The sequence below is a fragment of the Vanessa atalanta genome, chromosome 20, assembly GCF_905147765.1.
Source record: "Vanessa atalanta chromosome 20, ilVanAtal1.2, whole genome shotgun sequence".
Taxonomy (NCBI): domain Eukaryota; kingdom Metazoa; phylum Arthropoda; class Insecta; order Lepidoptera; family Nymphalidae; genus Vanessa; species Vanessa atalanta.
Genome location: NC_061890.1, coordinates 2,875,493 through 2,901,907, shown reverse-complemented (window position 1 = coordinate 2,901,907; position 26,415 = coordinate 2,875,493). Strand labels below are relative to the sequence as shown.

The window sequence follows — 26,415 nt, the reverse complement described above, 5'->3', positions numbered from 1 at the left end:
CATCCACGGTGACCTATTACGTTAGATAGTTTCATACCTCGACAATAGCAGCCAATTAGTTGTTATCAAAGGAGAAGTTTATCTTCCAGTCAAGGTTACCTCTGGCGTCCCACAGGGATCTTATTTAGGTCATCATCACTTTAATTAATGATCTCGTTGATCACATTTTATCCTTTTTTTGTAATAAACCCCAAAAAAAGCTGTCCACTAATTGGTGAAAAGAAAAATAATAGAAAAATGGTAGGAAATGATAGGAAAATATATTATATATTTCCATTGCGCACGAAGAAACACTTATCTTTGTCGCACCGCCAAACGTAATGTTTAAATGAAATTCTCCATCAGCACATGTTTTCCCCTTCTCTAATAACCTGGGTTCCTAAAATGAAGCGTGAAAATGCATCTTGCAGGCCGACATAGTAAGGGCGACTAGTGCAGTTTTTATTATTTTGTATTGGCTATCTTCGCGTTGTGACTAATTAATCACTTACCATCGGATATTTAGTAGACATATGTCTACCCGGTTAATATAAAAAAAAAAAATTATATAAGAATTATTAACATTAAGACCTTCATTATATACAAATAAATATTAAAATTAGTTACTGTATAAATGTTTGAAATTATAGTTTAAATAATATCAATCAAGTTTTCATTAATAACTAAAAATTATAACAATTCATAATTAGAACGAAAATAGTAATTGATGCAAAGACAAAAAAAGAACTTCAAATTTATGTTTTTTTTTCATGTCACAGTAACTACTCATTTAAAAGCTAAAATTTATATAATCGTACATAATATATCAAATTATTATATGCATGAGTGATTAAATAAAATGTATTTTTAATAAAAATAATTTTGTACGTCGGTACAAGAAACAATATTCTCTTCCTTGCATTATAAAATAAAATAAATCTTACTCATTAGAAATTTAGAATTAGAAATTTGGGTGAATTTTATATAAAAATATTTGTACCATTACATACCTACGAGCCGTTGTTACACCTTTTGCATTTGACACTATTGACTCCATAATAATACAATCATTATTTATTTATTCAAATAACAGAAACTTAATTACAAAATTAGACATCAAAATGCAAGACTTGGCGTTAAAAGTATACAAAAAAATAAATAATCTCTTAAATAAATGTATATCGATCAACGTAATAGGTCGTAGTGTAACAAATTTGCAATTCAAATTATAATTATTTGTTAAAGTAGTAATTTTAGTAATGAATATACATAAACACAAAACACATATATTTTCGATCACATATAATCTAGGGGCGGTAACAAAAGGTTTCCTATTTTGTTTTTCTTTGTGAATTATTAGAAGTGGATATACGATTTTTTTTTTCACATTTAACTACAGTACGAACCGGTAGGTTTACATTTAATCCATATATCTAACATGGCGTTTCGAAAGTAATCATATATGTATATACGTAGAGTCTAGTGAATAAAGAATATTTTGATTTTCATCCAAAGAAACATTTCAGTAGATGGCTCCCACAATGGTCTCAGAAGACCGGCTGACGTCTGGTCACCGGATGTCGCACCCACCGCCCGGAGACGAAGTCTTCATCACCGGTATATCTGGATACTTTCCCGATTCCGATTCTATTATACACTTACAAGAAAATTTGTATAAAAAGGTATCGTTGAGTATGATCAATCAGATATTAAAACTCATGTCGTATAAATTTCGTTCGAAATACTGTTTTTTCTAACATAGGTTAATTGATTAGTGAAATTTTAATATTTTTTTTGTATCGCCAATGCGCCAACAACCTCGGAAACGAAGATGACAAGTCTTTTGTTATTGATAATGTTATGTATGTACGCAAAATATTTTAATATAAATTATAATAAATGTTTTTTTTTTTACAAATTGTGACCTAATATAATAATAGTTCAATAATAAACTTGTTACTCCAAATACCCGATTCCACAGGATTAGTAAGTCCTTTTATGTATACGTTTCTACAGCAGGAAAACGTTCAAAAATAATTTATTATAAAATTTAAAAGAATCGTTAAAGAGCGTTTGTTTGCTAAAGGATATTACAACGCTAATGACTTCTTAGTTGATTGAACAGCTTGGGAATGAGATGATCGCTTCCAGGCTGTTTCAAATAACGAAAATATGTATATTGTTATTGTACATGAAATATTTAAATATTAGTAAAAATTAAATGTAAAGAGAAAATAAAATAATCCCGCCGAGTTTCTTTCGCTGGTTCTTCTCAGGTCCGCGGAATTAATTTCCGAACCGGTGGTAGATTTTTAACTATCAATAAGCAAGTGTAACACTTCCATATTTAATAAAGATTTTTGACTTTGTCTTTGTGCCTATAGTTACACTGGATGACTCATACTTCAAACCAGCACACAACAATCATAAGCATTGCTTCTTCTTGGTCAAATATATGATGAGTGGATGGTATCTACCCAGACAAGCTTTTACAAAGTCCTTAAAAAGTAAAATCTAATTATACCAATAACTCAGCGCTTGTGGTAATCATAATAAACTTTTGAAGAATAGTAATAAAACTATACTAAACTAGTAAAACTTGCTAAATTCTAGAAAGAGTTTTATTTAATACATTGTTGTTCTCAGGTGGATCTCGTATCAGGGGACGATCGTCGCTGGAAGCTGTCTCACCCTGAGATCCCGCAGCGTACCGGCAAAATCAACCATATCGAGAAATTTGACGCCTCCTTTTTTGGGGTGCACTTCAAGGAGACGCACACCATAGATCCTATGTGTAGAATCCTTATGGAGAAAACATACGAAGCTGTCATTGACGCTGGTAATTTTTTGATTAACGTTTTTAGAATTAGAAATCTAAGTGAAAATCAATATCGATTACCTAACTTTACCATGTACTTGGTAGGGGGCATTGATTAACAGCAATCCTTGATTGCCAGTGCATGGCAAAACAAACAAAAACAATTTTGAACAGTACCTTCAGCCAGTTATAAGAATTATTGATTTCATATTTCAAGATATTTTGTTGAATTAAATGACACTAAAAAAAGTAAACTAAAGTTATTTTATTAATAGTATCCCACTCTTGGGTATATATTAAATAACGGTTATCGTGAAGTTAACCCATTGTATAAATCCTAACAAAACTATTTTTACTTAGGTATGAATCCACAAGAACTGCGCAACACTAAGACTGGCGTTTTCATTGGCTCTTGCTTCTCGGAATCCGAGAACACATGGTGGTACGAAAAAATGCAGGTCAATGAGTTCGGTATCGCTGGGTGAGTTCGTGTATTCAATATCGCGTAATCGAAATAGCCTAAAGAAAGAGAATTTTGTTAAATAACAAATGTGCAAATGATTTAAAATCTTTTGTATGTACTCATGTTTTTCTTCCAAATCGATTTACTCCTTAGATACTTATAATACTTATTATATTATGGCTTTAAAATAATTAGTATCTATTAAAACTATTGTATCTGATAATAATTAATATTTTAAGCTATTCAAAATCAATGGAAAATCAAAAAAATAAACATAGAAAATAGAAAATTTCCATTTGTTTTCAACCCATCAACTCTTGTAACCTCCAATGACTATTGAATAAATAAAATGAATTATTCAAAAAAGCATTGAAATAATTAATCAAAAATTTACACGGAGAAAATATTTAAAAAAAATTGCACGAGATTGATGTCCGTACTTACCATATCATATCATTGCTAGCAAAAAACAATGGTTCTTCTCATATCTAATAAATGCAGCTTCAGACGAGACGCCTCCAGGGGCATAGACAGTTAAATTCACTATTTTCCGGTAGGAGAAGCGTGGGGGAAAGTACAAACATTAGTTACCACCAACAGTCGACCACGGTATACATGACTAATTTAATTCACGTCGTGCCTAATGAGTCATGGATATATATATATATATATAATTTTCTAATGATTTATTATTTTTTATATTACCTAATTCAAAAAGCCATTTAAAAATAAACTTTATCAATGCACTATGTTTCGAATAAAATATGGGCTTTCTAATCTAAAAAAATATAATTAAAATAAATTTTTGAGTGAGGCAGTGTAACTACAGGCACAAGGGACGTAACATCTTAGTTCCCGAGGTTGGTGGCGCATTGGTGATGTAAGGAATGGTTAATATTGCTTACAACGCCATTGTCTATGAGCGGTGGTGACCACTGAACATCAGATGGCCCATTTGCTCGTCCGCCTATCGATATCATAAAAAAATGCAGAATTGGATTACTGGAAATAATATATTGATGTAAGTTTTAAAAAAATCGACATTCGCGATTTGATTTAAAAAAATAGAAATAAACTCAGAAGGTACAAAGTCGATGAATTATTTAATCGTCTTGATTTCACAGATCACAGCATTACGTTCGTACCTTATCAATCGGACCATAAGCCGATCGTATATGGGGTATAGCAAACACAGTCGTACTGTTGATCGAAATTATACTTCAACAATTCCTATTTTAAATAAAACTTTTTATCAAATCAACAGTGACGTGTAGGCCAACACATTTCGACATACTTGTATACATTACATACATTACATTAGCAGCCTGTAAATTTCCCACTGCTGGGCTAAGGCCTCCTCTCCTTTTGAGGAGAAGATTTTGCAGCTATTTCCGCCACGCTACTCCAATGGGGTTTGGTGGATTCATATGTGACTGAATTTCGTTGAAATTAGACACATGCAGGTTTCCTCACGATGTTTTCCTTCACCGCCGAGCACAAGATGAATTATAAACACAAATAAAGCGCATGAAAATTCAGTCGTGCTTGCTTGGGTTTAAGCCTGAAATCATTGGTTAAGATGCACGCTTCTTAACAACTGGGCCAACTGAGCTTTACAAAAAAATTTTAGGCAAATATAGGCATAATTTTCCTTCATCGCCGAGCACGAGATGAATTATGAACACAAATTAAGCACATGAAAATTCAGTGGTGCTTACCTGGGTTTGAACTGGGTTCTAACATTTTGGCACTGGGCCATCTTGCTAAGAAAACCTACTATCATATAAAATTGTATAATGTGTTACAAAATGATAAGTTTTATTTACTTAAAAGCTCTTAATCTCTTTTCTTTACTATTAATAATAATAAATTGATATTATATTTTAAATTACAATAATAAAAAAAAATATTTAAATTTATTTGCAGCTGCTCGCGAGCCATGCTAGCAAACCGAATTTCCAACTGGCTTGGAGTTACCGGACCTTCCTATACTATAGACTCGGGATGCTCAAGTTCCCTCTACACGTTTGAACACGCGTTCAAAGCTATTCGTGATGGCCATTGTGATGCAGCAATTGTCGGAGGATCGAATTTGTGCCTCCATCCTTACGTGTCTATGCACTTCTTCAGGTAAGGAATAAATTGGTGACTTTAAAAAACTGAAAGAGAAATAATTATTCCCAAAATTATTTTAGTTTTTGCCTAATAATTTCTGACGTTCTGTCCATTTATTATATACAATCTTATGAATTAATAGCGTAAGCCGATTTTTTTTCCATTGATTATGGGACAGTAGCTGCACATAAATAATCGGTTATGATTTTATTTTGAAGAGCTCCAGCCGTAGATGGGCAGAAAATTAAAGAGGATTCTTGATTGCAATTTGCTTAGTTGTTTCATAAAAATTAACAATTTAAAAAATAATTAATTTAAGAGAGCGGAAAAATGTTACTGGCCGATTAGAGTACAAACTAAATTAAAGTAAATTATTATCAACAGACTCCAATTCTAATATTAGTTACTATTTGACATTAAAAATTTCGTTCAAATAAAGTATCATCATTTTAGCGCCATATGTGAATGAGTTACTTGCAGATTACAATGAAATGAAATCAAAATAAAACCTGTCACTGGTTTCGAAATATCTAAAAAAAACTATTGATAAACTTTACTAAAGCAGTACACCACTTTCATTGGGCAACTGTGTATGAACCTGCTGTTCTTGGTAGATAGCTGACAATGAACTAGGACGGATATATGTATGATAGCTTAAATATATTGTTAGGGATCAGCTACATCAAGTTGTCAAGCTGGTTTTAATTGACAAAACATTTAGATGATACTCAATAGAGTTTATCTTAAACTATGCCAGATTCTGACAAATATTTTAAGTTTATTAATATTATATGATATGATTTTAGATTAGGCGCACTATCACCTGATGGAATATGCAACAGTTTCGACAATTCTGCAAATGGGTACGCCCGTTCTGAAGCAGTTGTCGTTTGTTTTTTGCAGAAGGCTAAAGATTCAAGAAGGTAATATAAGCATCAATATCAAATAACTATTATATTATATTACAGTTTTTAGTCAAAAAATTCGTTGTATAAAATGTAAATCTATATTAATACTTATAATATAACGTCATCAGGACATATTGTATCAAAACGTAAAACGTTTACAAAACTATTATAGAAGTACCTATCTCGTAGAACATGTTCAATATTGAAGAGCTGATAAAAATTAGCATTATACCTTGCTTATATCTTTTCGCAGAGTCTATGCCCAAGTTGTTCACGCAAAGACTAACTGTGACGGGTATAAAGAGCAAGGTATCTCCTACCCTTCTGGTGACATGCAGAGGGTACTGATCAGTGAATTTTATGAGGAATGTTCTATTCAACCCAGCGCCCTAGAATATTTAGAAGCACATGGAACAGGTACGTGAATTTTAATGAAAATTTTGTTGTTTATGAAAAAAAGAATATTGAACAGATTTGAAAGATTTTTTGTCAGGGGAAAGGAGTTTATTTACATATTTTCCTAAGTTCAAACTATTTATGGATTGTAAATATTAATAAGAATTTAAATGATGTTTCTTTAGTTTTAGAATCGGAATTCACGTATTGTACATACATTTAAATCAACTGAATTCTATTAAATTTACTATACATAATGTTTTATTTAACATTTTGTGAGAATTATTTGATGATAATGAGAATTTTATTGATTATCCTTGGTATATAGAAAAATAAAACGTCCTTTTACAAACCTGTCGTTCGTAGGTGCCGTTGTGTAATGACCTTATTCTGATTGACCGTAATATTAACAGATTCACAGTAATTACAAATAAGATTTTAAATTTAACATGGTTATTTTTTTACTAACACTATTTAAAAGGGGATCTTTAACATTTTTTTTATTTATTTGGTAAAGCTCGATATTTCGACATTATCAAATATTTCGTAAACAGTTAAAATTGTATTTGTTGATCGTCATAAAATCGTTTTGTAACAATTTTACTTTTAAAATATGTGTTCATTAATATTGTGTCCGAGGATAATTAATTAAGTTTAATTCGTGAAATATTTACAATTAAAATCTCAATTTTAACTGTAAATAATGTAATGTTTTTGCGATTATTTAGACTATTAGCATTTTTTTTGTCTCCTGTTTTAAGTTCTTAGCATTTTTTTTTAGCATTAGCAGCCCGTAAATGTCCCACTGCTGGGATAAAGGCCTCCTCTCCCTTTGAGGAGAAGGTTTGGAGCATATTCCACCACGCTGCTCCAATGCGGGTTGGCGGAATACACATGTGGCAGAATTTCGTTGAAATTAGACACATGCAGGTTTCCTCACGATGTTTTCCTTCACCGCCGAGCACGAGATGAATTATAAACACAAATTAAGCACATGAAATTTCAGTGGTGCCTGCCTGGGTTTGAACCCGAAATTATCGGTTAAGATGCACGCGTTCTAACCACTGGGCCATCTCGGCTCAGATTAACTTAAGTTCTTATTGATTTGTAATATTTAAGATGTTAACTGTTGTGTCTCGATATATATTCTGTAATATTATGGATTTACTAAATATATTAATGATTTTATAAAAAAAATGTGATACTCATAGCATTGATACAAACCCAAACTTGTTACTCCTGCTACTCGACTGCATATAGTCAGTAACTTTTTTGTGGGGCAATATATACCGTTCTACAACAGGATCCCAGAAAATGTTCAAAATGCCTATGTTGCCAAATTAAATAAAAAGGTTACGGAACGCTTGTGTGCGAAAGGTTATTTTACAATTAGTGAGCTTTTGATTGATAGCACACCTTGGGAATGAAACGATCGCCTCCTAGCTATTTGTATTGAATATATATAAATAATAAAATTGACAAAAAAAGACCCGCTGAGTTTTTTCACCGGTTCCTCTCAGGTCAGGGTATTTTCTTTTCCGGACCAATAAAGAATGAATGAATGAACGAACGAATTAATGAATTAATAAATTAACAAATGAATAAATAAATAAAATAAATTAGTACTTTCTGCGTTCGATGTTTGATTGTGTTTAATATTTATATAGGCAAAAAAGGTATACGTTGCTATATAACTGCATGGTATTTAATCTTTTCGTACTAGTGACTAGTTACGCAAACATACTCCGGGGGAGATATCTGACGTAGATTTCCCTCGAACCAAACAAATGTGCATTTACAGAGAATGCTAAATTGTAATTCGACTGTAGTTAACGTAACTGACTAGCGTAGTGTTAGACGCAGAATGTATGAACTTATTTATTTTAACGTAAAATATCTTCGATCTGCTCTAAAATGACTAAGATTCGTCAATTTTTAACAAAAAAATATTGAGGAGTTATTTTTTTAACAGGTACGAAAGTAGGAGACCCCGTCGAGCTGAACGTTATTGGGGACATCTTCTGTACTGGCAGATCGGATCCTCTTATGATCGGATCTGTTAAGTCTAATTTGGGACATAGTGAACCGGCGTCTGGTCTTTGTTCTATTGCAAAGGTAGCGATCTTATTATATTTCTCAATAATATTACTATAGCTAAGAATTAAGCTTTTACTAGGAGTTGATTTAACAGCTTACAGTATTTTTTTTTTCCTTTTTCAGTAAAACAAAAATTATTCCCGATATAATTTAATGACACAATGTTCTTTTAGCTCTGCATCGCATATACAACGGGTTACATTCCTCCAAATATTAATTACAAAGTTCCAAAAGAAGGGGTACCAGCCCTCAAGGACGGAAGACTCAAGGTGGTAACGGAGAAGCAGCCCTGGGGTCGTGGAATGACAGGTGTCAACAGCTTCGGCTTTGGGGGTGCCAACGCTCACATCTTGCTCAAGAATGTCGCGAGATCGAAGGTCAGTTACCAGTGCAACGCTTATATTATTAATTGCGTACAAAATGATATCTGGAGGACTAGAAAAAGGATCCGACAGTCTACGCTAGATGTGGCCCAAAGAATGGAACAGCAGTCAGAGTTTTAGGTTTAGAAAATATCGTTTAATATATAACAACAAAAGTAATCTACGAGCATCAACTTTAAACCTGTTTCTAATATTGCTTTTCAATCAAACGTGAATAAGAATTTCTTGCGAGATGATTTTTATACAAGACTCTGTTTTATATTCTAGACCTTATTTATTATTTATTTTTATTAACTTTTATCAACTAGGTTAACAATGGAATACCCTCTGATGAGTTACCGAGATTGGTCTGCGTGTCAGGTCGCACTGAATCGGCTGTGGCTAAGATTTTAGATGACCTTGAAGCGAAGACTGTTGACGTTGAACTCGTTAGACTTTTACATGCTATACATGATGATGACATCAAAGGCCATGCGACTAGAGGATACACTTTATTGGGTAAGGATATAATCAAGATTTTATTGTTGTTTAAGTTTACAAATAATATATCACGAATTCGTCAAAAATCTAATGTCACGATCACTGGTTTCATAATTAAATAATATTTGCTTATTTATTCCGAACTTAGGTAACGCATATGCAAAATTATATCTAAATTTCGAAGCCATTTTCACTAATCTTCGTTTAACTTATTCATGCGTACTCAGGTTCGACACCTACAAAGACCGTGGCACTAGCTCGGAATATCCAACACTTCTACGGTGCCCGTCGCCCAGTGTGTTTTGTATACTCTGGTATGGGTTCTAATTGGACAGAAATAGCGTCTCAGCTCATGAGGGTACCTGTATTCGCGGCTACTATTGACAAGTAAGCTATAGATGATCAGTTATAAAAATATATAAGTGTTGATGAATTTTAAAGATAAAATTTAACTAAAAAATATATTACAAGATCAGTTGAAGCAATGATATTCAACTAATAAACTTTACAACTAGTATATTATTACTTAAAAAAGATTCACTAAAGATGTTTTTTTTCTTCAGAATATTACTTATTAATAAAAAACCTTCAGATAAACAATAATATCCACCAAACTCAAGGACTGTGCTCAAAGGATAATTTTATAGACCTCTTAAACTTCCTCAGGTGCCAGAAGGCTTTATCGCCAAGTGGTATTAACTTGACGAAGCTTATAATGCATCCCGACACAAAGACAAACGACAACATCGTCAACTCCTTCGTCGGTATCGCCGCTGTTCAGATCGGTCTCACAGATGTCCTCAAAGCTGTTGGAATTGAACCCGACTTCATTATTGGTAAGAAATACTAGCCCATGGAAATGAGGTCTGTGGATGTTGCATTAAGTATAAGCTTATTATGACGAATTAATTTAATCATTTATTTAAATTTGTTTATTCAGGTCACGGTCTAGGTGAATTAGGATGCGCTTACGCAGATGGCTGTTTGACAGCGGAACAAGTGATTCTCTCTGTATATTATGTAGGTCTAGCTTCTATCGAGACTCCATACATTAAGGGATCGATGGCTGTTGTGGGTCTTGGATATAATCATGTAAGTTACTACGATGCTGTTTATAGAAAACCTTAATTTTTTCACCTGTGCCTTAAGAATCTTAGCAGTTTTTTAGAGATTGTTAGGTAATTTATTTCTAAATAATTTTAGAAATGATTTATGCTTAAAATATTTATAAAATATTACGGTATATTAAATTGTTGATAAGTTTTATTCTTCAAAACCGTACTATTGCATAAAATCTTGTTATTTATGTTTACAAAAAAAGGTTAATTTATTACTTCCACTTGAACTCGAAGTCGCCTGCCAAAATGGACCTAACTCCAGTACAATTACTGGACCAGCAAATATAATGAGAACGTTTGTCGCCAAACTGGTTGCGCAAGGAATCTATGCTGAAGATATAACCTGCTATAATATCGCCTACCATTCGCGATACATCGCTGAAGTTGGTGAGTTATTATTTTATATTTTGATAATTTTTAAGATGACTTGATTAAAATGATAACGATAGAATGAATTTAAAATATACAAATATTAAAAATAATTCAATTTTAAAATAGGACCAAGGCTTCTTAAATATTTGAAGCAAGTAATTCCAGCACCAAAACAACGTTCGGTGCGCTGGTTTTCCACTTCTATACAACAGGCCTCGTGGAAAGATCACAAGGCTGAGATGTCTTCACCTGAATACCACACTAACAATTTCTTGGTAAGTGTAGGACTATAAAGCTGAAAGATCTCGATAAGTTACAAAAAAATCAATAATTTGCCATTTTTTAATTTTTATTGTAACCAAAGTACATAAGTACTTTATGAAATCATTTGCCAAATATAGTTTTGTTCAGATAAAAATATATTTCCTTACATTTATTAAGAAATCAAACAACGTTACTGTTGTTCGTATTTGTGATGGCACAATTCGTCTGATAACATTCCTCAAAAGCGGCCTGGACAATAACTCTTCGTGAAAGTTGGTCGTTTCCAATCTGACCATTCTTTTCTGTCATATGATTAATTGTGTTAAGCATATATTTGTTTATTAGAGTCCAGTGCTCTTCGAGACGACGGCTCGTTTAATCCCTGAAAACGCTATCGCAATAGAGATAGCTCCACATGGCCTCCTACAGAAAATTTTGTCTGGATTCCTTAAGAAGGATATCATCAACATTTCTCTTACTGAGAGTAACCAGGACAACGTAAAGGTCCTCTTCACGGCTTTAGGCGAGTAAGTAACTTATTTTCCGGCATACGTCTATTAATATATATTTTTATTAATAGTGAGACTTATATCAATAAATCTACAAAATCTTCCAGATATTTTAACCATCAAACAGCAATATTTTATTTTACAGTATAATACGTAATACAGTACTATCCTTATGGAAAAAAGTTCAATATGTTATAGTAAGATTTAGGACTTCTGAATAATTTCAGATTGTACAAAGCTGGTTTGAATCCGCATCTAGCAAACGTTTACCCGACTATAAATTTTCCCGTATCGCAAGGAACTCCAATGCTTTCACACCTCGTAGAATGGGATCATATCGAGGACTGGTGAGTTTAAGATTTTACCGTTTATATATGTTTTATATAAGATTTTAAATTAACATGGTTATTTTTATTACTAACAGTATTTAAAACGGGATATCTACCTTGTTCTCGTGAACAAGACATTCGTAGATAATGTCGAAATATCGAGCTCCAACAAATAAAAATAAAAAACATGGTAAATATCCCGTTTTAAATACTATATATGTTTTGTTTGCTTCGTAGTTTAGATCGTGATTTTTGGTACCTACCTACAGATAAAAACACAGACGCAGGTGCCGTAATAAACATAGACAGAAATATAGCTACAGCTTTAGTTATAAGCATAGAGACAAAAACAGACACATGCAAAGGCCTCGACATGATATCTTCAGATACACTTGTTGATAAACATTTTTACATTACATTAGCAGCCTGTAAATTTCCCACTGCTGGGCTAAGGCCTCTTCTCCCTTTGAGGAGACGGTTTTGGAGCATATTCCGCCACGTTGCTGCGGGTTGGTGGAATACACATATGGCAGAATTTCGTTGAAATTAGACACATGCAGGTTTCCTCGCGATGTCGATCACGATGAATTATAAACACAAATTAAGCACATGAAAATTCAGTGGTGCCTGTCGGGGTTTTAACCCGAAATTATCGGATAAGATTCACGCGACACACATCGGTACATAATATTTCAGTACTTAGAAATCAGTATTTTGCAATAATTTAAATACTACTACATAATAATTTCAAATTCGTTCATATCTACTACAGGTACTTCACATCATACGGAACCCAAACTAAAATGAAATCTGGTGAGAGAACGGTGAAAATGTCTATTAATGATGAAAATTACGATTACATGGTCGGGCACGTCATTGACGGTAAGATACCCTTGATCTCTTTATTACTTTAAGAGATAGCTTTAGCTAAATCAAAAATAATTGCTGGTAAATGTAAATTTCCGTTCTAGGTCGTAATTTGTACCCTGCAACCGGCTATTTATTGATGGTGTGGGAGAGTCTTGCTATGATGATGGGAAAGCTGTTTACAGAAGTATCCGTGGTGTTCGAGAACGTTCGATTCCAAAGAGCTACTAATATCCCCAAAGGTGGGAAGTTAGAGTTCATTGTTGCGATCCAGAGAGGGAGTGGACAATTCGAGGTTATCATAATTTGTCATAATTAAGCTTATTTTTAGATAATTATTCTTAGGTTATTACTTAAGATGTTCTCAAGAGAGTGCAGTGACAAATAGCAAGATAAACTTGGAATAGAAAGCTTGAGGCGAAACTAAATAAAACAATATAAATTCTAATCAACATGCTTTGACTGGTGTCAGTATATCAGATATAGTAATAATTTAAGTAACATAAAAACATTATAATAACTTTAATTGAAATTGAACAGGTTGTTGAAAGTGGAGCATCCATTGTGACTGGACGTATATACGCCGAGAAGAATATTGGACAAGAAAATTGTTCGCTCCCAGTTGAATCTGATTCCTCTGGGTCCAATGATAATCATCTGCTTACAAAGGACTTCTACAAGGAGTTACGTCTAAGAGGCTACCAGTACAGGTATTTCACTGTTATTTAAGTGATGGGAGTTTATTATCATCGTTTTTCAAATGATGGTAATCGTGTCACAAATAGATTTAAATATACATACATTTCGCTAAGCTGCAACTTAGCAACAACTGAAGGTTAGATAAAAGTTTATTCTTCACTCTATATTGTTTGATTTTTGAAGGCAAAGCTTTGACATTTTTAACTTGTCTGAAAATGTACATGTATATGTGACCCCAAACAAAATATATTTTTTATAAAATAACTTCTGTCTAGTTGTTTTTTTTATAATAAATTAGAAGCCAACCATAAAACTGCATCAAAATCGAATAAAATTAAGATTTAATTTTTAATACATTTAAGTTCGTTGAAACGTGAATTATATTCTAGCTTCGCTTTTGAGATTATCAAGCCACTGTAGGCTGTTTGCCAAAACGATGGTATAGTTGAAATTTTGACAATTCAAAAAAGCATTAATGCAAAGTTTACTTGACTAAAATAATAATAATGAAAGAACAAAATGAATGATAAATGTATCTGTTTTCGGGGATTTGAAGGTATAGTCTGCAGGGTCAACCTCGTATTAAAAGATTTAAATTAATTTATTTCACAGTGGCCTCTTCCGAGGCGTACTTGGATGTAATGTGGAGGGTACCCGTGGCCGCTTGGCTTGGGTCGAAAACTGGGTCACCTTCATGGACTGCATGCTGCAGATGAAGATAATCGGTGAAGACACCAGAGGACTCTTCGTGCCCACGAGGATTGAGAAGCTAAGCATAGATGTAAATATGCATTATGACGCTTTATCCAAAATGAACGCAGATCCTACGAAAAAGTCGTTGGAGATAAGAGTGTATCCATATCTTGATAGTATTAGGTAAGAATATTCTGCATTTATTTTTATTTTATGAGTTTTTACACAAAAAAGTACCTGAATACAACTGGCAATACGCTGTTAGGATATTTTAAATTTGTGCAATTATTTTAATTTATATTTTCTGACAGTGCTGGTGGTGTGAAAATTCGAGGTTTACACGCGACACCAATTTCAAGAAGGATTCCTCTTGGTGTTCCAGTTTTAGAAAAGAACGTATTCATTCCGAATTATGGAAAGTCTAAAATGAAGGTACAATAATGTTTATCGAATGTCGATGTCCCCCAAATAAAGTAGAAATAAAAAAAGCGTCTCAAAGTTTTGTTCGTATAGTAAAATAACACTTTTTATTTCGTTATCTATTCTGTACATATTATAAAAATAAAAATATGTACATGGAAGATATTTGAGAAAAAAAATTACTGGGGGTATCTATTAACGCAATAGATCACATCAATATGATTTTTAGAATATTTGTCTGATGAGGGCAGTTAGACAAATACATCATAACTTTTTAATATTACAAGTTTAAATTCTAAATTTAAAACGTTTTGTTGTTTCTAGTTTGATTTTTATCAACGGCAAAGCACTGAAATCAGTCACCTATAAAAAAATATCTGTCCATCAATTTACAACTACAATGCCACGACAGACGCAAAGATACACATAATATGCGTATCATGTCAACCATATAATACCCCTACTTTTGAAACTTAAAGTCTCGCGGACGAAATCGCGGGCACCAGCTAGTTTGTTATAAATTATCTTCACGAGTGTCGAATATAACGGATGTGTGACACTCGTAAAGAATCGTCCATTAATAAGATAATAATCCTTAGTAAAGTAACTTTAAATCATTTTTAGATTGAAGACATTCTCAGAAGCAATGTTCAGCTTGTACTCGAAAACATACAAATTTATAAAGTGAAAAGTATTGAAATTGTTGATGATCAATATAAAACTAACGGGCTAGAACCAATTTTAGATAAAGTAGCAGACGTATTAGGTGATCTACCTCTAGTGCAAGCTGATTTGACTATTATTTCTGAGGATCCAATTGAAATGCCATCAAACATTTCTGTGGAAAATAAAAAATTGATTGGAGAAAACAATACACTTATAATCATTGGTGCTAATCTACTTCAGAGACCTGAAGTAAGTTAAAATATTTTTGTTTAAATAGATAACAGAATACACATTTGAAACTACGCAAAAACTAATGTACACATTACAGACACAACATACAATATCATGAAATAGTCACTTTCCTAAAAATCCTGGTCAATACATATAAAATCACTTTTGGAGAATGATCATTGAATGATTATTATGTTAATTAAGACTCTTTTGATAGTTTTTTTAAATGTACATCTAAAATTGGTAACAATAACAACACAATTCAATTTTTTATTATTTTTTTTAAACTCATAGACGCCTAACTCTTTTGCAAAACTTGATTATTTAATTTATTATTCAGTTAAAAAAAAATACTTTTGTACTAAAGTGGAGGGTACAAAACTAAAATTTACTTCCTATTTTCAAACAATTAACTTGTTTTTGTAGATACTTAGAAATGCGTTAACAGCTCTTCGCGACAAAGGATTTATAATGAGCCGAGAGACAAAACCCGTTAATCCAAAAGATTTTTCTGATAAATACGACATTATTACCATATACAATACTGGATTCGAATACATAGTCCTCTTCCGAAAGCGACTTGGTGCAAAACTGGCTAAATTCGTCAAAATTGACTCGGCTGATCAGACGTATGCTTGGATAGATAAAATTAAGGAAGAACTAGAAGTAGGACAAAAAGTGGTTGTATATAGTCAAAATGATTGCATGAATGGACTATTAGGTCTCATTAACTGCCTGAGAAAGGAACCTAGTGGAGTTATAGTCTATGGTCTATTAATTTCCGATCCGTCGGCACCGCCATTCAATCCAGATTTAGAATTTTATGAAAAGCAGTTGGATAAGGATTTGGCTATAAATGTTTACCAGGAAGTAAGTGCTTAATCAAATTTTATATGGATAAAAAAGTATGCATGCTTTGCTTTAAATACATGATAATAATGGGATGAATAATAACAACTCAAAAATGCATTAAATTTTACCCGTGTAAAAGTGTAAGTTCTTCTCGGCAGAAACTAAATTCTGAATTATTGGTCAATTTTTAAATTTTAATGGAATCTTAAAATGACTCAAAAGTGAATGATTCAGAAGTGCTCGTTCATTTAATTTGATTTATTGATTTTACTTTGATTTTATATTAATTTTTATTTTATTAGGTATGAAATAAATATACCCTCTAGCAAAATATATTCTTGTAAGATTTTTTTTTATTCTCAGGGACAATGGGGAACGTATCGTCACTTACTTCTGGGTGATTTGGATACGGTCCAGTCACACCATGCCTTCGTGAACACAGTCACTATTGGAGACCTGTCTTCACTGAGTTGGCTGGAGGGACCGATCAGAGAGAATCCAGTGATTACGAACCCAGATAATATATTAATAAATGTAATTATACATACACATACCTTAACATGGAATATTAAATGTTGACTTTTGTTCCGACAGGTTTTTTAAAATTATTAGAAAAGGTTTATCGCGACTAGCGTCGTGACGTAAGATAATAAGTGTATTTTTGCTTAATCCCAATAACATGTACTATTTATATATATATGTATCTATTCCGATATATCAAAACCTATAATTATGTCAAACCAGGTATACAGCGCAGCTTTAAATTTCCGCGATGTGATGACGGCTATGGGACGTGTGTCGGTCGACGCCGTCGCGAAAGGTAGACTTGCCCAAGAGTGCGTGCAAGGGTTCGAGGTCGTTGGCAGAACTTGCAAGTAAGTTTTTTTATTTTATATATAAATAAATTGTTTTTTTTTTTATATTTCATTAAAATCAAACAAAATTAATATTTTCAAATTCGAAGTAAACTCCTTGCTTGTATAACAAGTTGCATAATATTATCTCAAAAATCCCAGGGATTTTTTTAGGGTAGTTTAGTAAAATTCTATGAATACTTGAATAGCAAATTTGTTTTAAATTTTGGAGCTTGAGATTTCATTTTGAGATATTTGAGTTACCAATAATGTGTGTAACCACAATGACTGAATGATGACTTAAATAAATACTCTATTTATTTTTCTTATTTCCCTTGTTAGCTTTTTTCATGTTGTACCAATTATGCAAATGCAATACTAGAAGCATAGATTTTGACAACAACATTTTATGATTTTTGATTATGTTTTCGTTTGCTTGTTATTAATAAATTTACTTTTTAAATGTAAACATTATTCTGTAGCGGTACCAGAGTTATGGCCATGGTGAGGAACTCCGGTATGTCTAACATGGTGATAGCAGATAGGGAGCTTTTATGGGGATTCCCTGACGAATGGACTTTCGAAGAGGCTGCAAGTGTGCCTGTCGCATATGGAACTGTATACTATGCTTTAGTAAGTTAGATATTAGATATATTCTTATATTTATAGATAAGTTTTGGTTCAACTCTCCATTTTAATATTTTTAATCCAAGTCGCTTTTAGGTAAAGAGTATGGGTTTCGTACTTGTATTAGCCAGTCCGGGTATCTGTCCATTGATGGTTTAGTCAGGTTTCACTTCTATAATTCGTTCAATAAGTACGTATCGTCCAATAAAAATGAACTGCGTCTTTTCAACAGATAATGGTTGGCAAAATGCAAAGAGGAGAATCAATATTAATCCATGCCGGTTCTGGAGGTGTTGGTCAAGCTGCTATCAACGTTGCTCTTCGTTATGGATGCGAAGTATTCACTACTGTTGGTACTCCGGAGAAACGAGCCTTTATCAAGAGACTTTTCCCTCAACTTAAAGGTAATACAAAATTTCATATAGATTCCATATTCAAACTCCTAATATTTTAGTTAACATTCAAAATTAATGCAATAAAAAAAGGTTCTTCCTCTTCGGATCTTTTATATTTATTCTGGTTCTTTGAAAACGGGGCCGAGGTCATAAGAGGTATTTCTAGAAAGATCGCGGACATATATTCTAATAACATTATTTTGATATTGTTAACAGATAGTCATATCGGTAATTCTCGTGACACGTCCTTTGAAGACATGATCAGGAAAGAAACGAATGGAAAGGGAGTTGATGTGGTCCTTAATTCACTTGCCGATGAGAAATTACAGGTATAAGATTCTTTGTTTAATTAATATATTACTACATAGTATAAAATTAAGTCGCTTCCCGCTGTATGTCTGTCCTTATGTATGTTTATATCTTTAGAAATACGCAACGGATTTTGATGCGGTATTTTTAATATATAGATTATGATTCAAGAGATGTCAATGTGATTTCATAAATAAACCCATTTTTTTTCGCTTACGTTGCAAACGCTGGTTGTACCCCACGAGATTAATTTAAAATAATGGTACTACAATATTGTACATCTTTAAAAGGACTACAAAAAAGTACGGGACGGTGTACCTATGTTTATCTCATAGGAATAACCATGTTTATCCTTTATTTTTAACGAAAAATAATGGCTTATTTACGAAGCGATTTAAAATAATACAGCATTAATCCTTATCCAATGAAGTACCTTAATTACTTTATGCATTTGATAAATACCAATATGGCTCTGAACAGACTGAAAAAATTGTGAACGTTGTATATAGAGACATTCTGCTGTTAGTATATTTAGTACCAGCATTGTACCCGTGTGAAGCTGTGGCGGGTCGCTAGTAACATTACAAAAAGTAAAGATTAAATACCTCTCACCATTATTTGAATCTTACAGTATTCAAGTTACAATCATAAAATAAATCTGTATGTCTAATGTATCTCCATCTCCATGTCAAAAAAAAATCGTTGTAAAGGTATTTGTGACAAAGGCGCCTAAAAATGTTTCAAAGTTAACTATAGCATCAAAACTACGATAATAGAAAAGGATTCAGTACCCAGATAGCACATGAGGCGAAGGGACTAAATTTAACGTTTATCGTTACCAAATTTGCTAACAAAAGTGGTTGTAATATCGCGTCACATGAAAACCTTCATTTTACACCAACAACAGCGAAGACATAACGGAGACACGGGTGAAGAAGGCACACATGGTGAATACTATGACGATTCTGGATTGCAATCTAAAAATGGTGATTCATAATAGTGATGACCCGATTATGAACAAAATAATTGAATATTATATTGTAAAGTTTTATTGTTCATTAAAAGAAGACTTTTTGGAAAAGAAACCTGGATTTAGGCTAAGGTTCTATCGCAGAACGGATTGAACAACAATTGTGAATATTAACATAATTGTAAATCTGGTAATTAATAGTATCGAAAAGAACTATGTGAATTTCTTGCCGCCTCTTATTGTTGGAGGTTGCTGTAAATTTTATTTGAATAAAATACATTTGATTTGAATACTATCCAGAGCAGCTCAAGAATCCAAAACTTACGAACGAAGACCAATAATACCAAAAAAGACACATTCCGAGCGAATGAAAAATTTATCATTTTAGGGTTAAATGCAAACTTTATTAAATTACATTTAATTTATCATTTCATATTATTTCAGGTATCTAATATTTAATACTTTACAATATGTAATCAGTTTCCTACGTGTCTTCCTACGTATCTTCTATGATTTCTAGAGACTGTGTCAGCAAAATTTGTTCTTCTTCTTAAGTAAAATTAAATTGTATTTTTTTTCAGGCTTCCGTTCGTTGTCTCGGCTACCGCGGGCGCTTCCTAGAAATCGGAAAGTTTGACATCTTCAACAATACGCTTATTGGAATGTACTTTTTCTTCAATGAGATATCCTTTCACGGAATAATGTTGGACTCCGTTTTTGACCAAAGCCACGAGTTTAGAAAGGTAATGTTTAACTTAAATATTTTGTTTGATTGATTTTTAGTGATTATATAGCTTTTTTCTGTAAATTTTATACATCGTCAAACAACGTAACAAAATCCAAGTACAAATCTTACAATTATGAACAGACTCTTCAAGATCTACTGTTATGTGGTATCGAAAGCGGTGCTGTCCGTCCGCTTACACACTGCACTTTCGAGAAGAATCAAATCGAGAGCGCCTTTAGATACATGGCCGCTGGAAAACATATTGGAAAAGTGAGTTCTAAAATAATTTCAGACTATTTAGAAGAAAAACTCACCTAAACAGTTTTTGGTGAGGGTAACTTGCATGTGTCTGCACAGAACACAGTAAATCGTCCATTATTAAGAAAATTTATTTCAGGTGATTGTTAAAATTCGTGATGAAGAACGAAACAGTAATCTAACAAAATCGAAGAGTATACGAATGGAAGCTGTCCCTAGGTGCGTAACGATAACTAACTAATAACCTAAAGAATAACTAATTTACTTTAATGTATATGCTTTTAGTATAGCAAACGAAAGATGGTAATTGATTTTCGATTGTGAGATCGCTAATAAGAAATCCTCTTTTTTTTCGTTTGTCTTTTATTTTATTTTCTAGAAATTAGTATATAATTATTGTATACATGTAATACTTCGGTAAGATGAATTTCTTCCTTCTAGATATACTTGTGAAGAAGAGTTAGTGTACATTGTGGTGGGCGGTCTCGGAGGTTTCGGTTTGGAACTAGCAGACTGGCTTATCATGAGGGGAGCCAGAAGGGTGCTACTTACCTCAAGGCGAGGAATCAGTAATGGTTACCAATTATCACGTTTGAGGTGAGTAATTTCAATACAAAATGAAAAAAAATCATCAATACAATTTTTGATGGAAAAATTGTAAGTTAGATCTTTGAAGTATCCGTTATACGGAGAAAATGGAAGTATTTCTTTTATAAAGATTTGTTGTGATTTGTTTATATTATATAGAGCTTGGGCGGGTTATGGAGCTGATGTAAAAATTTCAACACATGATGTAACAACGGAGGAAGGATGTGAACAAATGTTGAAGATGGCGAACGGTATGGGAGCAGTCGAGGCGATATTCAACTTGGCAGTGATATTGAAAGATTGCCTCTTCGAGAATCAGACTCCTGATTCGTTTAGGATATCTTTCGCCCCGAAAGCACTGGCTACGATGAATTTGGACAATATATCACAAAAAATGTGCCCAAAATTGAAGTGAGTTTTCATACATTATTATACGCACTATACAAGTGTGAATTTAAATAATGCTTCAGACTATTCGCCACTAAAGTCATATGTATAAGCTTCTTTTGTAATATTTTATTTTTGTGCCAATATATTGTTATTTTTTGCAGCAAAGTGTATAAGCTAAATTGTTTGAGGCCTTAAGATAAGAGATGGGTCAGCCATCTTACTATAAAGGCGAAAACAGTAATAAAATGATTTATCTCAATTCATCCACAGTCATGACAAATATTAATCCTCTGGATATTTCCTAGGGACTTTGTGATATTCTCATCTGTATCTTGCGGTCGCGGAAATATCGGCCAGACTAACTACGGCTTTTCTAACTCCGTTATGGAGAGGATATGCGAACAGAGAAAAGAGCTCGGCCTGCCCGCGCTTGCCGTACAATGGGGTGCCGTCGGTGACGTAAGTTTTGCAATTTTTGCCGGAAAAGGGTTTTGATAGGGTTAAAGTAAAGAACACATGCGTCTTAGGAGTTAGTACGGTCACAGACTTTCCAGCTGATTAATATTGAACCAACAACTTTCACAATTAACTCGAGACAGCCGCTTTGTGTTGAGCTACCGAAATTTATAAATAGCTAAGTGCAACGTAGTTAGACAAAAGATTATCGTAAGATGGAAGATTAGTAGACAGCTGACCAATATTTCTAGAGATGGGCTCAATTTCAATCAAGCATTTTGACATACTAAATATTTTTTGTAAAAGGCTTAATCTTCGAAGTTTGTAAATAATTAGAATTAGTAAAATAGAATTACCATATTCAAAGTACATTTATTTGTGTTTTTGCTTAGGTCGGTCTCGTAGCAGATATGCAAGATGAAGACGTCCAATTGGAAATCGGTGGAACTTTACAGCAAAGGATTTCCTCCTGTCTGCTGTCTCTCGACAAATTCTTGAAACAGGATGCCGTTATAGTGTCCTCTATAGTGGTAGCCGAAAAGAAGGCTGGGGATTCTGGGTGTGGAAGCATTGTGGATGCGGTTGCTCAGATTGTTGGTAAGAATAACATAATATTACAACAACAAAAGTTTAACAAATTATCGGTCATTACTTACTGTTGTGACTAATTATAATAAATATATCGCATCGGTAAATAATCACCGGATTTCTATGAACGATTCAAATAAATACACAAAAGAAGAATTACCTTGGTAGAAAATAACCTAAACAGCAGAAAATCTATCCTCATACCAATAGCGATGAAGAAATTTAACTTAATGTTGTCTTATCAGGTGTTATGGATCTGAAGAGAGTTTCTCATCAAGTGCCTCTGGCGGAACTGGGTATGGACAGTATGATGGCGGTTGAGATCAAACAGACCTTAGAGCGAGAATATGAAATATTCTTAACAGCACCAGATATCAGAACCTTAACATTTGCGAGGTAAAAGCGCGAACATTACTTATAATATAGTAATGTTTTTTTTTTATTCTTAAAAGTCTACAGATATACGCTAATAATGTGACTTCATCAAAACTAAAAGCCTTCTTTGAGTTCGTATAAAGTGAAATATATCATGATCGAGATTTAATAATTTATTCAATATAAAACAGATTGGTAGAAATATCAGCTCAAAAAGACGCAACATTACCAATATCAGAGTCCGTACAACATTCCGCTCCAGCTGAAGGAAGTGGTCTTCAACTCCTTATGAGGAACTATGGTGATGAAATCACAGCATCTGAACCTTTCATATACATGCCCTCTTTAGTTAGTGATGGCCATGCGGTAAAGAATTTAATTTTTTTTATTAAATTATTCTTTTCATTCCAAACGTATAAATAAATACACTTTTTTTTATTTATTTTGGTCACAATATGTTAACATGTTAATGGTCACGAACACTAGTAATTGAATAAAGAAAGTAAAAATCTTTTTAAAAACAAGCTTTTATATAAATGCGCTAAAAGGGAAAAAAAAAAGTTATACAATTAAACTTTTACTGTTAACTTATAATGTCATTTCACATTTGACACAATTTATATGATATAAAAACTTCTCGCGAGATTTAAGTACTCCTATTTACTTAGATAAAATTATTCACATCAAATTTATTTAATTTACTAGTTTTTCTACACAAAATTTTTGACTTATTCTCAGCGAGATCTTTTATTTGATACCAATATTGTATTGTATTAAGTTTTCTTTACAGACTGACGTAGCAGGTTACGAAACGGAGTTGATAATGTTCATGCTGCCCGGTATAGAAGGTTTTGCTGAGGCTATGGCGACCTTATGTCGTAGGCTTAAAATTAAGATTTGCGTCCTGCAGTTCGCCAATAATGAGGAGAAATGGGATACCCTGGACTCTTTAGTCAATAGGTTACACAAGGTATGTGTCGTAATAGTAATTTAAAAAATATATATTCTGTAATATTGATTCTGACGGATTTTGATCTGATCTTGACGATATAAGTAAAAACATATGTTACATATTTTTCGTTTCAGATAGTAAAATCAAGATTAGTTCCTGGAACTCCATACATACTCCTTGGGTACAGTTTCGGTACCTTACCCGTGTTGAAATTGGCGAGCCTATTGGAAAGCGAAGGTAATAATTTTATGAAATCTTATCTTATAAAAACTTCAATATTTAAAATTGATTTTGTATCGTCTCAAGGAATATTTGAATTATAAAATTAAATTAATAGCAAACTTTAAGATTAGGTCGGTTCTTAAAAAACATTCAAGTAATTTTTTCGTTTAAAAATATAGTCTTTTTGATGAATTTATAAAATAGCTCTTATACAAATATTTATGCTATAAGATGACTGCCATTGGAGCAGAAATATGTAAAGTTAGTTGGGATTGACTTTATGAGGACTGATACGACTAGAGCAGAGTATCTGACGGTATGACAAGAGATATTCGCGTAACATCAAGTTATGTTAAACTTACAACATTTTAACATTTTTTTATATTATATAGATGATGGAAAATGTCTGCTACTTGTATACAGAAATTCGTAATAGAACGAATCTGAAACAATATTATTTTACATTCACAGATCACAGAGGTACGATATTCTGCTTAGACGGCAGTCCCGATTACCTCTACGCGACACTTACAAATACAATGACTGTCAAAAGTGATACTCAGTTACAGAACAGTCTGATTTGTAAAATCATTAATATGGTCGCCGCGAAGAATGAAGTCAGCAGAACACTCATGGAGAAACTCGAGGAGATCGAATCATACGAAGAGAGAATAAAATATGCTTTAAAATTAATTCCTGGACAAAATAAATATTCAGATAAATTTATAGAATCTATTGTCAAGGCATGTTTTGATCGTTTCAAGATGATCCTCAATCAACACGAATTAAAGAAAGTTAAAGCTCCTATAATTTTATTGCGTCCCAAGAAAAATCCACCATACTTGCAGATCGAGGAGAATTATGGTCTAAACAAACTGACCGATGGTCCAGTGATGGTACACCTCGTCAACGGTGACCATATAAGTATAATTGAGAATAAGGATTGTGCGAATATTATCAATAGAGTTTTAGCTAAACAAGATAATACGAACACGGTCACGAATATTATAACAAGAATGGTCGAATAACAACGTTAGTAAAAGAATTGCGGTAATTAAATCTTGTAAGAAAGTAATTAATTATTAAATTTATAACAAATTTATAATGTGTTCTAATTTTGGCGTTATTTTTATATATGTATCTTTAATTGTCCAACTTTTATTTTAAGCCTAATCTAATTGACTATCGCTTTTAGTTAACCTTCTACGATTATTTCTTGCCATTTAGACAAACCTTTTCTTTAAGTACAAAATAATTCAATGCGATATCGTTCATCATTGTAACTTTTTGCTCAGATTCCAGTGAAAGTCACTTATTACAACAAAAACAACAAAGTTTGTTTCTATCTATTACGTAATTACAAAACTGTAAAAGCAGTCTTAGAAACTATAGAAAAGTTTACCCAAATGAGTTAAAAACACATTTGCCTCAATTGGCAAATTTGCCACCTGATGATGAGACGACACCATTGCCCATAGACATTAGAGCAGCAAGAAACTTTAACTTCTCCTTTGCCATTGCACCAATGGTTGCACAGCACATACCTATATCCACTGCTGCTCTCAAAAAAGTAAGGGTGAAAGGTAGACATAAAGATTTAGTAAGAACTGAGTTCATTCATTCTGTAATTAGTCGTGATTTGTGATATTAGCATAAAATTTTAGTGGTGATCTGGTTCCGTAGAAATGAAGGCAAATCGGTCAAGAGAACATCTCTAATGATAACAATACCATACCGCTATGGAAATGAATGCGGGAAATGATTTGTAACAGATTTCAAGTGGCCATAAACTATTATAGGTATTAGGTCATATATTTTTAAATACAATTTTCTTTGTGCAATCCCTTCCGGGTAGGGACCACCCGCTAGTCATATATTCAACCGCCAAGCAGCAATACTTAGTATTGTTATATTCCGATTTTATGGTAAATGAGCCAGTTTAACTAGAGACACAAGGGACCCAACATCTTAGTTCCCATGTTTTGCTGCGTCTTATTTAAAAAATATTTTCTATAAATTTTCGTACGTATACGTATCGCACACCA

At 32.9% G+C, this 26,415-nt stretch overlaps 1 protein-coding gene across 1 annotated transcript; it reads left to right on the top strand.

Annotated features, from left to right (window-relative positions):
- The first annotated feature begins 1,508 nt into the window (after nucleotides 1-1,508).
- On the top strand, nucleotides 1,509-25,398 carry LOC125072050 (fatty acid synthase-like). Its single transcript, XM_047682532.1, has 40 exons — nucleotides 1,509-1,661; nucleotides 2,626-2,818; nucleotides 3,158-3,278; nucleotides 5,187-5,390; nucleotides 6,182-6,298; nucleotides 6,537-6,700; nucleotides 8,652-8,794; nucleotides 8,950-9,153; nucleotides 9,468-9,657; nucleotides 9,867-10,026; nucleotides 10,306-10,475; nucleotides 10,580-10,731; nucleotides 10,961-11,144; nucleotides 11,256-11,404; nucleotides 11,739-11,920; nucleotides 12,130-12,249; nucleotides 13,004-13,113; nucleotides 13,203-13,393; nucleotides 13,639-13,808; nucleotides 14,410-14,673; nucleotides 14,802-14,922; nucleotides 15,535-15,825; nucleotides 16,234-16,677; nucleotides 17,023-17,193; nucleotides 17,404-17,534; nucleotides 17,996-18,146; nucleotides 18,373-18,544; nucleotides 18,752-18,864; nucleotides 20,396-20,557; nucleotides 20,683-20,811; nucleotides 20,939-21,018; nucleotides 21,241-21,396; nucleotides 21,547-21,798; nucleotides 22,083-22,236; nucleotides 22,626-22,830; nucleotides 23,067-23,217; nucleotides 23,388-23,562; nucleotides 23,987-24,166; nucleotides 24,283-24,385; nucleotides 24,842-25,398. Exons 1-40 carry the CDS (start codon nucleotides 1,509-1,511, stop codon nucleotides 25,396-25,398), a joined length of 7,239 nt encoding a protein of 2,412 aa, XP_047538488.1.
- Nucleotides 25,399-26,415: the final 1,017 nt, after the last annotated feature.

Bases quoted from the DNA above. Each gene is read 5' to 3' on its own strand.
- LOC125072050 (XM_047682532.1), top strand. From the start codon at position 1,509: ATGGCTCCCACAATGGTCTCAGAAGACCGGCTGACGTCTGGTCACCGG. The intron at 9,658-9,866 runs GTAAGGATATAA...ATGCGTACTCAG, and splicing joins TAGAGGATACACTTTATTGG to GTTCGACACCTACAAAGACC. The intron at 24,386-24,841 runs GTAATAATTTTA...TTACATTCACAG, and splicing joins GAGCCTATTGGAAAGCGAAG to ATCACAGAGGTACGATATTC.